Source organism: Choristoneura fumiferana, chromosome 8 (genome assembly GCF_025370935.1).
Source record: "Choristoneura fumiferana chromosome 8, NRCan_CFum_1, whole genome shotgun sequence".
Taxonomy (NCBI): domain Eukaryota; kingdom Metazoa; phylum Arthropoda; class Insecta; order Lepidoptera; family Tortricidae; genus Choristoneura; species Choristoneura fumiferana.
In genome coordinates, this window is record NC_133479.1 from 736,708 (window position 1) to 752,082 (window position 15,375).

The 15,375-nt window shown below is 39.9% G+C and overlaps 2 protein-coding genes across 2 annotated transcripts in view; both read right to left on the reverse strand.

Annotated features, from left to right (window-relative positions):
- Positions 1-15,375, reverse strand: part of LOC141430265 (CD320 antigen-like) — a 450,087-nt gene that overhangs the window by 286,386 nt on the left and 148,326 nt on the right. The window lies entirely within an intron of this gene.
- On the reverse strand, positions 1,724-5,533 carry LOC141430185 (uncharacterized). Its single transcript, XM_074090772.1, has 2 exons — positions 2,681-5,533; positions 1,724-1,749 (listed from the first exon to the last, which is right to left on the reverse strand). Exons 1-2 carry the CDS (start codon positions 5,145-5,147, stop codon positions 1,724-1,726), a joined length of 2,493 nt encoding a protein of 830 aa, XP_073946873.1. The 5' UTR covers positions 5,148-5,533.

Here is a 15,375-nt window from a genome sequence, read left to right on the forward strand (position 1 = left end):
ACAATACACAATACATTAACATAACCCAAATTTGGCTATATAATTATCTCTATATATTGTATGTGAGCAAACCTGTTCCCATCATACAATTCAAAACTAAATAGTATATAAATTTTGGTGTGAGCAAACCTGATCTCACACTATCCAACATTATTCCAACATCATAAGCAAGCAAAATTGTTCTTGCTTTCATATCATTCGAGTACCTCAGCTGAGTGAGCTAACCTGTTCTCACTCATAATATTATAATTATGTTTATCTGATTATCATAAATGTATAATCACACTTACAACCATAGATATCAATCAGTATCGTTAGCTCAGATACACAAAATAAATGTTCATAATATGCAACACAAAAATAAATAATCAATATATTTGGTCACAACTGAAGACTTAACAGAACCACCTTGATTACAGACTATTATTATCATCATCAGCACTATCAGTTTCATCATGGATTTCCAGGGCAGCAACATGAACCCAGGGCTTCATGCGATCAGCAGCAACAACAGAACTATACCCGTTTTTCATGTTGCTGAACCCCGGTACAGACGCTACCTTGTATCGGTCATTGCCCAATACCTTTTTAACGCGAAATGGACCTACATAGGCAGGCAACAATTTCTTGCTTTTACCGTCGTTTTTAAATGATATTTTTGTTATTTTAACCAGGTCACCTTCATTGTAACAACGTGCAGGTTGTCTACCCTTATCATAATATATCTTTTGTTTGATTTGTTCACTATCAATTTTATCCTTTACTTCCTTTCGTATTGAACCCAAATCATTACGTTCGCGAGTTACCTGTGAGATCTCATCGAGAGTGGGGCTGATATCGCCTGACATAAATGTACCGAACAACACTTCCGAGGGCATTCTACCGGTGGTTTTATTTATAGTGTTATTCATACCCCACTGTATTTTCCCTACTTCATTATCCCAATCCTTCTCATTACCATATAGGTTTTGCGCTTTTAAGGAATTTAAAATTGTCCGGTTGTAGCGCTCCACCTGACCATTTGACTTGGGACTAGCTACCGCATTCTTTATATGCTTAATACCCTTATCAGCGCAATACTTTCGGAAGGAATGGGATGTAAAGCAACTACCCCGATCTGTCACCAGACGTACAGGGGTCTTGAACGTGAAAAATATATCATTTAACACCCTTATAACGGTTAAGGTTTTCGTATTCCTAACAGGTCGCACAAATGTGAACTTTGTAAAGGCGTCGACAATTACAAAAAGGTACGAGTTTCCTCGTTTTGACTTTACAAATGGCCCAAGGTGGTCGGCATGTAATGTATGTAAAGGTATGTCTACTTTTTCAATAGGATGTAGCAACCCTTCGTGATTATCGTTGACTTGCTTAGCATATGCGCACTCAATGCAAGCAGTGACATATTTTTTTACAAATCGCGACATTTTTGGGAACCAATACTGTTTTTTTATCTTTTCTAAAGTTTTCTCGATACCAAAGTGGCCAATATCATCGTGGTTCAATTTACATACCTGCCACCTTGCACCCTTCGGAACCACCCACCGGAGGTCATCCCGATTGCCATGTATACATCGAAACAATTTGTTGTCCTTAATTACGTAATTATCCTTAATATGTTGTAATCCGGTAGGGTCAACGTCACTCATGACAATATTGCGAATTCTTGAGAGTTCTGAATCTCCTAACTGGAGTGTTAGTAACCAATCCTCATTTGTGATGTTCATAACAGCCGGAAAAGGGTCAAAACTGGAAACAGGACCAGACGTAGGATTACGTGAGAGAGCATCGACATGCAACATTTTGACCCCAGCCCTATATTCTACGGAACAAGTAAACTCTTGTAGCATTAGCCACCAACGGGCAATTCGTGGTATTAGGTCTCGCTTTAAAAAAGTAGAACGCAGAGCACTGCAATCAGTCATAATCTTAAAGTCCTTTCCCAGCAAATATACACGAAATTTCTTTAATGAACAGACAACAGCTAAAGTTTCTAATTCATATGAATGAAAGTTTTTCTCCTCGGGCGAGGTTTTGCGACTATAAAAAGCAACTGGCTTTAAACCATCAGATCCAGCGGTTTTCTGTAGCAAAATTCCGCCGATACCGTGCTTACTGGCATCTGTGTGTAATTCTAGCTCAGCAGTGTGGTCATAAATGGCTAAAATGGGTCTGCTAATCAACCTAGCCTTTAAAGTATTAAACGCGTCTTCCTGTGCGTTCGTCCACTCCCACACAGCGTCCTTTTTTAGCAATTTTGTTAGGGGACACGCAATTTGGGCAAAACCTTCAATGAACTTTCGAAAAAATCCAACTAGACCAAGAAATTGTCTAACCTTGTGAACATCAACTGGACATGGGAAGTTCCTCACACTCTCGATTTTCTTTTCTCCTGGCCTCACCCCTTCAGCGCTAATCTCATATCCTAAATAATCGATTTTCTCTCGCAGGAAGCTGCATTTCGAAAGATTCAGAGTTAAACCGGACTTCTCTATCTGCTGCAAAATTTCCTCTAACCTATCTAAACACTCATCAGGACTCCTACCGAATATTAGCACATCGTCAATATATACCGTCGCTTTATCGAATCGAGCGGAACCTAGAATGCGATTCATCATACGCTGAAAGACAGCTGGTGCATTCGCCAACCCGAACGGCATCCTATTAAATTCAAACTGACCATCGGGGGTGACGAATGAAGTCAAGTGTTTGCTTCGTTCTGCGATAGGTACCTGGTAATAACCTGACGCAAGGTCCAAGGTTATGAAATAGGCCTGTCCAGATAAGCGAGCAATTTCGTCGTCAATGATTGGCATCGGATATCGTTCCTTTACAGTTACAGAATTTAGCTTTCTATAATCGATGCACATTCGCAAGCCACCATCGGGCTTTCGCACAAGAATAATAGGACTGGCATACTCTGAGGTGGAGTCACGAATTATACCAGCCTTCAGCATTTCGTCAATCATGCTACGAACTTGCTCTCTTTCGTGATGAGATAATCTATACGGCCTGGATGCAATAGGTCGTTCGTCATTTAGGTCTATAGTCATTTGTGTAACATTTGTACATCCTAGTTCTCCTAGCTTAGCCGCAAAGCAATGTTTATATTTATTTAACAACTGCAAAAGCCTATGCTTGTGACTCTCAGAAACATTATCTCCTATCCGAAGTTTAGACTCAGTAATATCTTCAACCTCAATCGACTCTACCGTTGTGGGAGACTGCATTGTAATTCGATTGATTGAGGCTACCCTTTCCACTCGACAGACTGCAAAATTTTCCATTATCAAACAAGGACTGCAACATGGGGTAACGACTATATTAACAATTCCGTTGTTAACTGTGTACATGCCTCCACACAAGACAAACTGTTGACCAGGCTTGCCTATTAACCTCTCCCTAATCAGAACACTACCGCTAAAACTATCGTCAGTGAACGCTTTGATGGATGCTGGTCCATATAATTCTACATCCTTAGCAATCGAAACTTTCACGACCGAAGCATGGCTTGATTGTGGTTGTGGCATTTCATTCCCGATATCCATGAAACGTAATTGTGTCAAATCCTTGTAGACTATTATATGAGGCAGCTCCGTGAACGATTGTCCAACTAGAATAGCCTTGTCGAGAAGATCATCCTCGACTACTTTACAAGGTACCTTAGCTTTGACGCCATCAATGTCAAAATCAAGCCATACTCCACCCAGAGACTTTACCAACCCGTTGCCGAAGCCTTTCATTACCGATTCTATTTGATTGTGACATACCCCCAATGAAGCTATGAAGGATTCCTTGACAAGTGTGACCTCACTACCAAAATCAACAAAAACTTCTGCTAATACACCGTTAACATTAGCATTTTTGAAAAATTTCGAGTTGCCTGTTCCAGACAGACACAAGGATCGTACTTCTGGAGTTTTTACTGATTTGTTATCTGGTTTCCTAAAACAGGTTTCTGCTTTATGACCGACCTTGTTACAATGATGGCATTTGAGCAAAGGTTTTGGGCATTGCAAGAAATGGTGGCCTTTCTCCTTACAATTAAAACAATATGGACCCTGTGGCTGTGCTCTGTTCTTTGTACTTTGATTATTTGCAGAATTATCAGTCCAATGTTTGTGTTTCATAATATTAACACGATCTTGATTAATCGCATCTTTATTACTGATTAGGAATTGCAATAACTGATCTGGATTAGAACATCGCACGGCCACAGCACTGGATTTCGTGGTTTTCTCGGTTATACCATGAATTATACAATCAACTGCTTTTTTACCACTTATGCCGCACTGATGTACAAGAGCTAATTTTTCATAGTAATAAACTTCTATCGGCTCGTTAAATTTGCTCTTTCTTTTTAGCATCTCCTCCAAGCTTTGGCCATAATTTTCTTCACATGGAAAAGCATTGATCAGCTTTTCTTGCCATTCAGCCCACGAAAATAATATGGTGTCTAAACTTTCATACCACACTTTGGCCAAACCTTGGAGTTTCTGCATTGCAAAATGAATCGTCGTTTTATCATCCCATCCATATACAGCTGCACACTCGTTTACCTTTTTCAGCCAAATGCCAATTCTTTGATTCTTTGAAGAAGGATCAAAATTTGGAAGTATATTCTTATGGTCTATGGTTTTATTTAGAGTAGTGCATGTAGGCGGATGAGATGATGTGTTGTTCTTAATAGAATTTACAATTTTTGCTACATCTTCGCTAGAGAAATTATGGCTGCTTGACCTACGCTGCCGCTGCTCGCCATCACGACTGATGCCAGATCGTTGAGGATCATCGCGTTCTTTGTTCCTATAACGACTGCGTGACCTAGATGAGTCACGCCTTGATCCTGGCAGTCGTGATCGCGCTCTGCTCTCACGATCTCTTTTCAATTCGCGCTCTAACATCTCCAACTTAGCACGTAAACTTAACAGCTCATGTTCCCGCCCCTGAGATTTATTATTTCGAGTACGTACTGTGCGACTTCTATTACGGGAACGGCTGCGGCTCCGTCTTTCCACGCGGCTGCGGCTACGGCTACGATCACGACGGGATGAGTCCTCTTCAGACACCCGGCGGGGTGTCATATTCTTGGGAGTCTTCAACCGTCTGCGCTTTTGGTTTTGTTGTTCAGCATCACTATCGGCCATGACGCGATATCGCGTTGGTTATCCAGTTTCTTGTGAGCGGTTAATCGATCCCACTTCTGACTTGTTGTAATAACTCCAACGTTTCTTCAATAAAACTCCTCAGTACCACTAATGATTTTATTGAAACACTCGTAATATGATTTTATACATTATTAGAATAAAGATTATTTAAAATACTTTAATGGTAGATAACACTGCTTCGAATACTTGGTTACTCAAGCGATGTCAAGGAAAGAATGGCCCGTCAGCCCAGTGTTCGGTCTTTTAAAGACTAGTTTTCCCCCGCCATCTATTACTGGCGCCTTTTATTCAAGTACCCACATTGTAATTTAACTGGCGCGTTCTATTAATAATCGTTACCAATATTCAAATTAAACATAAAACCCAACACTATGTCATTCCTCGGGGCTCAAACTATGTCTATACCGAATTTCATCTAAATCGGTTCAGCGGTTTAGACGTGATGCAGTGAGAAACAAACAGACTTGCAAACTTTCGCGGTTATAATATTAGTAGGAAGTAGGATTATACAATACAATACAATACAAAGACTCTTTATTGTACACCAGACATAGTAAGCGATACAGAAAACAGATACACGGAAAAAAATATTACAAGGTGAGCAATAGGCGGCCTTATCGCTTAAGAGCGATCTCTTCCAGGCAACCTTTTTTACAGAAAGAAGTAAGGACTAGTTTACAACAGGTGGTGCATCAAAAGTAGATAAGAAAATTTAAACGTAACAGCAATACATCTACGAATACATACATAATTATATCGTACATATAATATACGTCCAAAATAAATATAGGTAGTGAGATAAACAGCAACAAATAAATAAATAAATTATAATAAGGCTAATAATTACAAGATGACAGATAGTGCTCCAGACAGATAATGGTACAGTCGAGTTCATTAACTTGTGAGCAAAGATTTGATCAAAAATATCTGAACACGCTTCTACGCCGTTAAAAATATTGATAAAAATTTTGCTCACAAGTTTATGAACTCGACTGTACTAGCTTGTAGAAGATAGGTATATATTTTATTCCAATTGCAATCTATTTGATCTACATTTCTATGTAGATCAAATAGATTGCAATTGTAAAGCGATGTCACCAAAAAGCGTGAATTAAACAAAAAACAATAATCGCGTGATTTTATTTTCAGCCAAAAAATGTATGTTTATTTGCTGTATGGACGGGTGCTGAGTTCCGGCTCAAATCTATAAAAATTAATAAAGACGACCAATTTTGGACGAACAACATGGAACCAAAATTGATTCGTTTTTATCAAAATTGTCTTTTGCCAGAACTTGTCGACGGAAGGAAAAGTAGGACAATGCCAATTAGAAACATACTTTCCTAGCGTATTTAATACTACTCACAGGGAACCCTGATTCTTATTAGTATCAAGGTTCCCCGTGGGTAATATAATAATCTCCTTTATGCATAAATAAAAAATGTTTAAAATACTTATTTGTTTTTTCTTAAGCTCACTAAAAGGTAAAATTATTGCCAATATTATATTATTTGATGCTAATATTAGCTATTTGCTAAGTACTATGTGCCCTCACACAATATACCATCATATATTATTATATGCGTTCGAAATATACTATTCTATATACATAAAAGTAAATGTGTTTCGCGCACTGAAAAAATTTTTTTGCAAGGTTTTTTTTACTGACTATACTTTTTATCCGTTGTTACCAGCTAGGCCCAAAGCACTTGTCAAGACGAGTCAAACGAGCTCAAAGTCGATGTGGTTATGTCGATTTATTACTGAGTTCCTATGGCCATATTTCAGCTCCATCATCAGATCAGTCATATCATAATAATATTGCATTGTCATCTGATTTACACACGTATGTAAAATTCTTACTCAATCTGAAAATTTTAAGTGCATATTTAGTCAAGCTAAGCTTCCAAAATTTAATCCATATCTACCTATTAACTAACGTGCTAATAGGGCAAGATAAAAAAAAAAACTTTTAATAATATACATTATTTTATTAAGAAATGAAAATATTTATATAACCACAAAAAGTTCTTAAGTTTACTACGGTGGAAAATGTACAATGATCAAGATGTGTTACTGTTGTCGGCAACGCCGCGTCGCACGCACACAGCAAACCGTGTTAGTGTGCGGGCGACTCACGCCGCGCGGGGCAGGAGATCGCGCGAGTGACGAGTTGGGACGAAATGTTTGCGCGCTCTTAAGCATAGATTTAAATAGTGACAAAGACTTTGCGCGTCGTAAGTCAATCGGTAAGGAGTTCCACAACCGAATAGCCTGGACAGTGTAAGAATATACATAGAATTTGGAGTTAGATAGAGGCACGGAAAGGAGAAAGTTCTGAGAGCATCGAATAGAAGTTACGTAGCTAAATCGCTCTTTGAGGTAGCGGGGGAGTTGCAGGGTTAAAGAGAATGCCGTAAAGAAGGTGAAGAATGTGAGAGTTACGGCGAAAGCGGATTGGGATGGGAGCCACTTGAGCTGTGATCGAAAATTAGAGACATGATCGAACTTACGTAGACCAAATATAAACCGAATGCATAGATTTTGAATTCGCTCAAGTTTGTTAAGCTGCTCTTCTAAGAGATCGGGATAACAAATGTCAGCATAGTCGAAAATAGGGTGCAGTAAAGTAATACTTATTACTGATTACTGGCTGGGGATTATAATGGAAGGCGTCGATATACTATGTATAAGCCGTCGCGAACACTCAAAATCACTTCAGTTTTGTCCACAAATAATACGCATACGAAATAAATAGTAACAATAAAGCGCAGGGCATTATCAGAGGGGCGGTGTACTCGATAGTTCGCACTTCGGAATAACAAGGCACCACGGTGCAAGAAGAAGCGGACTCCATTGTTTAAATTCTGGGACCCTAGTGAAAAAGGGGTTAAGTCAGAAATTACACAGCTATTTTCTATTTTATGTGTAAAAGGGGTTAAGTCGAAATCAGCTGTTCAATTTCTGCAGAATTAACCCCTTTTTCACTGGGGCCCCAGTTAAAACACCTCGACCTATTAATTATGTATGTATTGTATTCTGATGAGTAAAAATGGTTGCCTAGTGGTTTGACCTATCGCCTCTCAAACAGAGGGTCGTGGGTTCAAACCCCGGCTCGCACCTCTGAGTTTTTCGAAATTCATGTGCGGAATTACATTTGAAATTTATCACGAGCTTTGCGGTGAAGGAAAACATCGTGAGGAAACCTGCACAAACCTGCGAAGCAATTCAACGGTGCGTGTGAAGTTCCCAATCCGCACTGGGCCCGCGTGGGAACTATGGCCCAAGCCCTCTTGTTCTGAGAGGAGGCCTGTGCCCAGCAGTGGGACGTATATAGGCTGGGATGATGATTGACGTTTTTTGTTGAATGCATGTACTCGTACAGTCGCGAACAGGCATTGTTGAGGCACTTGCCACTGTTCAGATTAAAATTTGGCCGTTTTATGCTTATCACTTTGTATTAAGCTGCGTTTCCACCAATATGTAATGTGCGAGGATGTCGTTCAGTAACAATAGCACATCTCTAGTGGAAACAGCTGAGTATATAGCTGGAGAATTGGACCTCAATTCGATTATTTCGATTCCTGGTCGGTGCAGATAATGTACGAAAAAAGCGCGTTAAATAAGAAATGTCTGCTGGCCTTGACCGACAATGTCTATGCTGGCCTTGGCCGGCAATGTTGTATGAAATTCCATTACTATCCTCTGATTTGAAATTAGAACGAATCTTCAAAAGTGCTATACAAAGACGTACCTCCTTGGCGTTCTATGATCACGAAGATAAGGACGACATTTACTAAAAGTATTGCTGGCAAATTTAAGTACATATGATTATCCGTTGCCTTCTGCATATCTTTGTTTTCAGTTAAGTCTGTAGCTCCAGTGGTTGACGCGTGCGTCTCTGTGAGTAAGTCATGTTACTCTTTATAGAGAAAGAGAAAAGAAAGAAAGATAACCTAACCAACAAAAAGTTGGAAAACCATCGACTTTGTCACTTCAAAGTTTAATATCTCAAAAACGGTTAAACCGATTTTGATAAAACATGTCTAAGAGCCATCGCTAGAAAACCTGCTTTCAATTAAACAAACCCGCATGCAAATCGGTCCACCCGTTTAAGAGCTACGGTGCCACAGACAGACAGACACACACACAGACACACATAGCGGTCAAACTTATAACACCCCTCTTTTTGCGTCGGGGGTTAAAAAGAAAGATTTATTTGGTTCCATCAGTACCACCATCGCACAGTAATAAGACTAAAACTTAGTGTTAACAATAAAAACTCAATTACGTTATAGGTAATACTTCTGCTGGGCACAGGCCTCATCTCAGGATGAGACGGCTTGGGCCGTATCTCCCACGCGGACTCAGTGCAGATTGGGAACTTCACATACTCCATTGAATTCGCAGGTTTGTGCAGGTTCCCTAACGCTAATTTCCTTCACCATAACAGAAAGAGTTGTTATTGATTGTTTTTATGGACTTACGACTGGAATAAATATATCATTTCATTTCATAAAGCACGATAATTTCAAAAAACTTAGAGGTGCGAGCCGGGGTTTGAACCCACGATCCTCCGCTTGAGAGGCCACATTTCAAACCACTAGGCAACTACGGCTTCTATTAGGTATACCTTTTACTAGGGCATTTTCTTTTTCCTTAACCTTGGACCACTCCACCTCTTTGTCCCACCGCGAGCCCTCTCGAGCACGCCCTCAGCGCCTCTCACTATGAACTTCCTCTTGTAACAACTGTGAAAACACCCGTTTGACACAGTTGGGGTGAGATCTTGAAGCGCGCACAAAATGACTAGAAAAGTTGACTATGTTTCTGGTGCTAAGTGTAAATGAAGACAGCTGTTGCTGAGCACAGACCTTCTCTCAGAATAAGAGGACTTGGGGCCGTAGTTCCCAAAAGGCAGTGCGGATTGGGAGCTTAACACACACAATACAATACAATGATTCTCGATCGTTTGCCCGAATTTCATATGACATAATGTGTCGTTTTCCATAATTTTCATTTGCCATAAACTAAATTATTTCTGAAATAGTATTTTATTGTTTAATTGACAGAAGATAATCTAAGTTTGCAATATATATTCAACTATCTTATTGTACACTCATCATCATCATCCCAGCCTATATACGTCCCACTGCTGGGCACAGGCCTCCTCTCGGAACAAGAGGGCTTGGGCCATAGTTCCCACGCGGGCCCATTGTACACTATTTTCTGCAAATAAATGACTAATAACTAATTTACTTATTTAATATTTTTTTTTGATAACCCGCCCAACTGATCGATCCGTAGATTATCAGACAATTAATTGAATTCGATTTTTTTAATGTAGCGATATCAATAGGGTTCCACTAGTCACTCTTCAAACGAACTCTAAAAACCCGTCAAGTACGAGTCGGACTCGCGCACGAAGGGTTCCGTACTATCTATACTTACAACATTAAATAGACATTTGCAAAAAACGCCAAAAAATCACGTTTGTTGCATTGGAGCCCCCCTTAAATACTTATTTTATTCTGTTTTTAGTATTTGTTGTTATAGCGGCCACAGTAATACATAATCTGTGAAAATTTCAAGTGTCTAACTATTGCAGTTCACGAGTAAAGCCTGGTGCGTGACAGACGGACGGACGGACAGCGAAGTCTTAGTAATAGGGTTTGCATTTTTACCCTTTGGGTTCGAAACCCTAAAAACTAGTAAACAGATTCTAAACCTAATTAAATTAGCTGAACGTTCTAAGCATGGCCTTTCACCTTTGTAGCGGAAAGACAATGGAGCGTCGGCAAAAAAGCGATCAAGGGCGACCGTTGGCAAAAACGTCAATTAAACACGTCATTAACTTTTTGCGGACCGTACCTTTAGTTTTTGTTGACGCTACTTGGAATATTCTCTTACAATTTGTTTGGGAGGTGCAAGGGGTATAATATGTCTACCTAAAATTGTACAGTCACTTGCATTAATATCTGCCACAGCACCGGCCCTACCCTACCCTACCCGAAAATAATTCGTATCAGATATAATTATGCACGCTTTAATCTCTAAAATTATACATAGTCTTCTTTTTATCCCCATATTCTCATGAAACCGGGATCGACGACGATTAATTGACAAACGGATGGCCAAGTGGTTAGAGAACCGGACTACGAAGCTTGAGGTCCCGGGTTCGATTCCCGGCCTGGGCAGATATTTGTATGAATAATACGAATGTTTGTTCTCGGGTCTTGGATGTTAATATGTATTTAAGTATGTATTTATCTATATAAGTATGTTTATTCGTTGCCTAGTGTCCATAGTACAAGCTTTGCTTAGTTTGGGACTAGGTCAATTGGTGTCAGGTGTCCCATGATAATTTTTTTATGCAAAAAAAATGACAACTCAAGCATCAAATCATTATTAAAATCGAAATCAAATTGAAGTCAAAATTAAAATATATACTTAAGCGAAACATGAATGAACGGCATGGTGTTAATTATTAGGAATTCCAACGAGAACACAAAAATGTAAAAAACTCAGCATTTCAATTGAACTGCCAGACAACTATAGGTACTTACTATCAGCCAAATATGTGGTCTACCACCCTAAGGTTCATAATCATTTGCATGTCATAAAACAATAATGCCAATAGACGTTGTCTTTCAACTTGAAAGTTCGACTTTAGCGACATATTTATTTGATATGATAGGAACTTGTTCAAAAATTAGTAGACCACTTTTGGCTGATGGTACCTAGGTATACATGCGAGCGAAGCTACTTTTTAATATCTTAAGCAATTATTTACATTTACTATCCTACATATTGCCGATTGCTGCGAAGTAATAGGTAAATACCTGAAACAAAGAATATTTCATTAATTAACTGTGTTCAATTTTTTCTATAGTCAAACTTATCATAAAAACACAATGAACAATAATTTACAACAATTGACAAAAACATAATTTTAGCTATCTTGATTCACTTGATGCCCTTGTGTGATGAATTCATAAGTCTTTTTCACACGACTGTCAAAAAAAGGGGTATTGTTTTTGCCTGCAATCTGTGCTGCGATTGACGTCATATTACAAACAAATATCAACTGTCCCACTGCTGGGCAAATGATTATAAATATAATTGACAAATGTTGACATAGGTACATATACAATACAATACAATAACTCTTTATTGCACACCATCACATAGTAAGCAGCATAGAGGTATGCAATACGCGGCCTTGTCGCTTCAGAGCGATCTCTTTCGGAAGTGAGATATACGTACCTAGATATATTATAATTATGATACCTCTACGTATCTCTTAAAGGGATAAATTCGCCTTTGTTCGTTATGTACCTATCCCAACGTTTGTCAGTTATGTTTATTTCTATATTAAAAAAATATATATCATGTAAAAAATGACATCCTTCAAACTGTCAGTCAATTGTCCACAAATTTCAATCTACGGCGTGTTGCAGTAACTCAGCTTTTTCCATCTAACTTGGTAATTGTCGGGGAATGGTATAAGTTTACGTCTGAACATTCGGTTCGCTTTCATATTCACAAAGTTTTTTAGATTATAAAAGTTATAACTAAAGTCATGACAAAGTTACTAACTAGTCAAGTTCAAACTCACTGCTGAATTCGAAATAGTTATTTGAGAAGTTAGCGACGCATGCACGTTAGTGAACCAATAGTAACTGAATGCAGGTAACTATCTAGATTGGTTATCATTGGTTAGTACTTAATTAACGGTGCAATTTGAGGTACAAACTGTTAATCAGTAGGTATTTAACTATTATATAAAGAAAGAAATGTTAATTTTGTTGTTGCTATGTTAATGCTGTTGTGTGTATTATGTGTGTGTGTTGTTATGTGTTTGTGTGTGTTATGTGTGATGTTGTGAGTTTGAGTTTGTTTGAGTTTGAAAGAAAGCAAATACATTTATCCACAACACAATACACAATAATAGTGTGGGGGGTGCTCCAATAGAGAGATCTCTCTCCAGGCAGGTGTTATGCCTGGGGACCGAAGTCCGAAGGGAGAGCGTCGGAACTTGTATATATGCGACCGCGTTGAGAAACTTCGATAGCGCGATGTAGAACATGGTCGGAGTTTCTATTGTTGTTCACTAGATGGCGCTAGGAGTCGCTACATCAGCCCCCCTTTTTAGACCGGAGGTCGGTGTGGAGTGCGGTGCAGTCTGTGCGTCATGTGGGCGCTTGCAGGTGCCAGTTGCTTGAGTGTGTTGCTCGGAGCCTTGTTGGCGAGCGTTGAGTTGAGTTGCGTTGAGCTGCGTAGCTGTGGGTGAGCCGTGTTGAGCTGCGTGGCGTGAGCTGCGGGGAGCTGCGTTGAGTTGAGGTTGTCACACTGTAGACACCAGGCATATGTAGTGTACATGCTAGTGGTGCACGGGTGTGGTTAGTCTGGCCTGCTGTGAGACTGCGTCTTCGTCTTGGATGTCTTCGAAGGCCACATTGATCACGTCGGGGTCACCAATGTGGGGGAGCTCCAATAGAGAGATCTCTCCAGGCAGGTGTCATGCCTGGGGACCGAAGTCCGAAGGAGAGCGTCGGAACTTGTATATATGCGACCGCGTTGAGAAACTTCGATAGCGCGATGTAGAACATGGTCGGAGTTTCTATTGTTGTTCACTAGATGGCGCTAGGAGTCGCTACAATAGTATTAAGTACAAATAGGCAACACAGTGCAACATAATGCTGGATCGTTAACAATAATTTTCAGCCAGCACCGTTGGTGAACCTCGGACCGCTACAAAGATATACTGCACAGTTTTATTACTATACATTATGTATCAATTGTGACTAATTATTAGTCCATTACACCGTCTCATCATCATCATCATCAGCCCGAAGACGTCCACTGTTGGACAAAGGCCTCCCCCTTAGAACGCCACAATGAACGACAACTTGCCACTTGCATCCACCGGTTTCCCGCTACTCTCACGATGTCGTCAGTCCACCTGGTGGGAGGCCTGCCAACGCTTCGTCTTCCGGTTCGTGGTCGCCACTCGAGGACTTTTCTCCCCCAACGGTTATCTGTTCTTCGAGCGATGTGGCCTGCCCATTGCCACTTCAATTTGCATATTTTTCCACCTATGTCAGCTATGTCAGTATGTTACACCGTCTATATGGTAAGGAATTAAAAGGTACTAATATTATCAATCCGTGATGGCCTAGTGGTTTGACCTATCGCCTCTCAAGCAGAGGGTCGTGGGTTCAAACCCCGGCTCGCACCTCTGAGTTTTTCGAAAATCATGTGCGGAATTACATTTGAAATTTACCACGAGCTTTGCGGTGAAGGAAAACATCGTGAGGAAACCTGCATAAACCTGCGAAGCAACTCAATTGTGTGTGTGAAGTTCCCAATCCGCACTGGGCCCGCGTGGGAACTATGGCCCAAGCCTTCTTGTTCTGAGAGGAGGCCTGTGCCCAGCAGTGGGACGTATATAGGCTGGGATGAATATTATCAATATTGAAGACATGAACCCAATTTCTTACCGAACTAACCTAACCAACAATAAGTCGGAAAACCCCCGAGTTCATCACTTCAAAGTTCAATATCTCAAAAACGGCTGAACTTATTTTGATGAAACATGTCTAAGAACCATCGCTAGAAAACCTGCCTTCGAATAAAAAAACGCATTCAAATCGGTGTACCCGTTTAATAGCTACAGCGCAGGTACAGGCACACACACAGACACACAGAGACACATAGCGGTCAAACGCGGGTAGATTGAGCTCTGCTGCTTTTGCAGTTTGGAAAATACGGCAGCTAACCGATTGTGGCGACGGCACGGTGGTGTATTTTGCTTACTTAATAGCATTATTTCGTACGGCCTTATTTTATGGGGATCTGCTGCAGACATTGAGTCAATTTTTATCTTACAAAAGAGAGCAATTAGAGCAATTTATAATTTGAAGACGCGTGAATCTTTAAGATCTTTTTTTAAGGAAACAGATATCCTAAACCCTGCCGTCGCTTTATGTTTTTGAAATAATCATGTATGTTAGGAAGAACATATGTGATTTTCCCACTAACGTCGATAAGCCAAAGGCTACTAGAAACACAGGGAAGCTTAAAGTTCCATGCTTACAGACTGGCTAAAACCAAAAAGTCTTTTCTGGGAAATTGCATACGGCTTTTATATAACATTCCAACAAAAAATATTACAAATGAAACGGATACAAAATTCAGATCTATT

Coding starts and splice junctions, on each gene's coding strand:
- LOC141430185 (XM_074090772.1), bottom strand. CDS start 5,147: ATGGCCGATAGTGATGCTGAACAACAAAACCAAAAGCGCAGACGGTTG. Junction 1,750..2,680: donor TTCATTCGTCACCCCCGATG/GTCAGTTTGAAT, acceptor TCCTGTTTCCAG/TTTTGACCCTTTTCCGGCTG.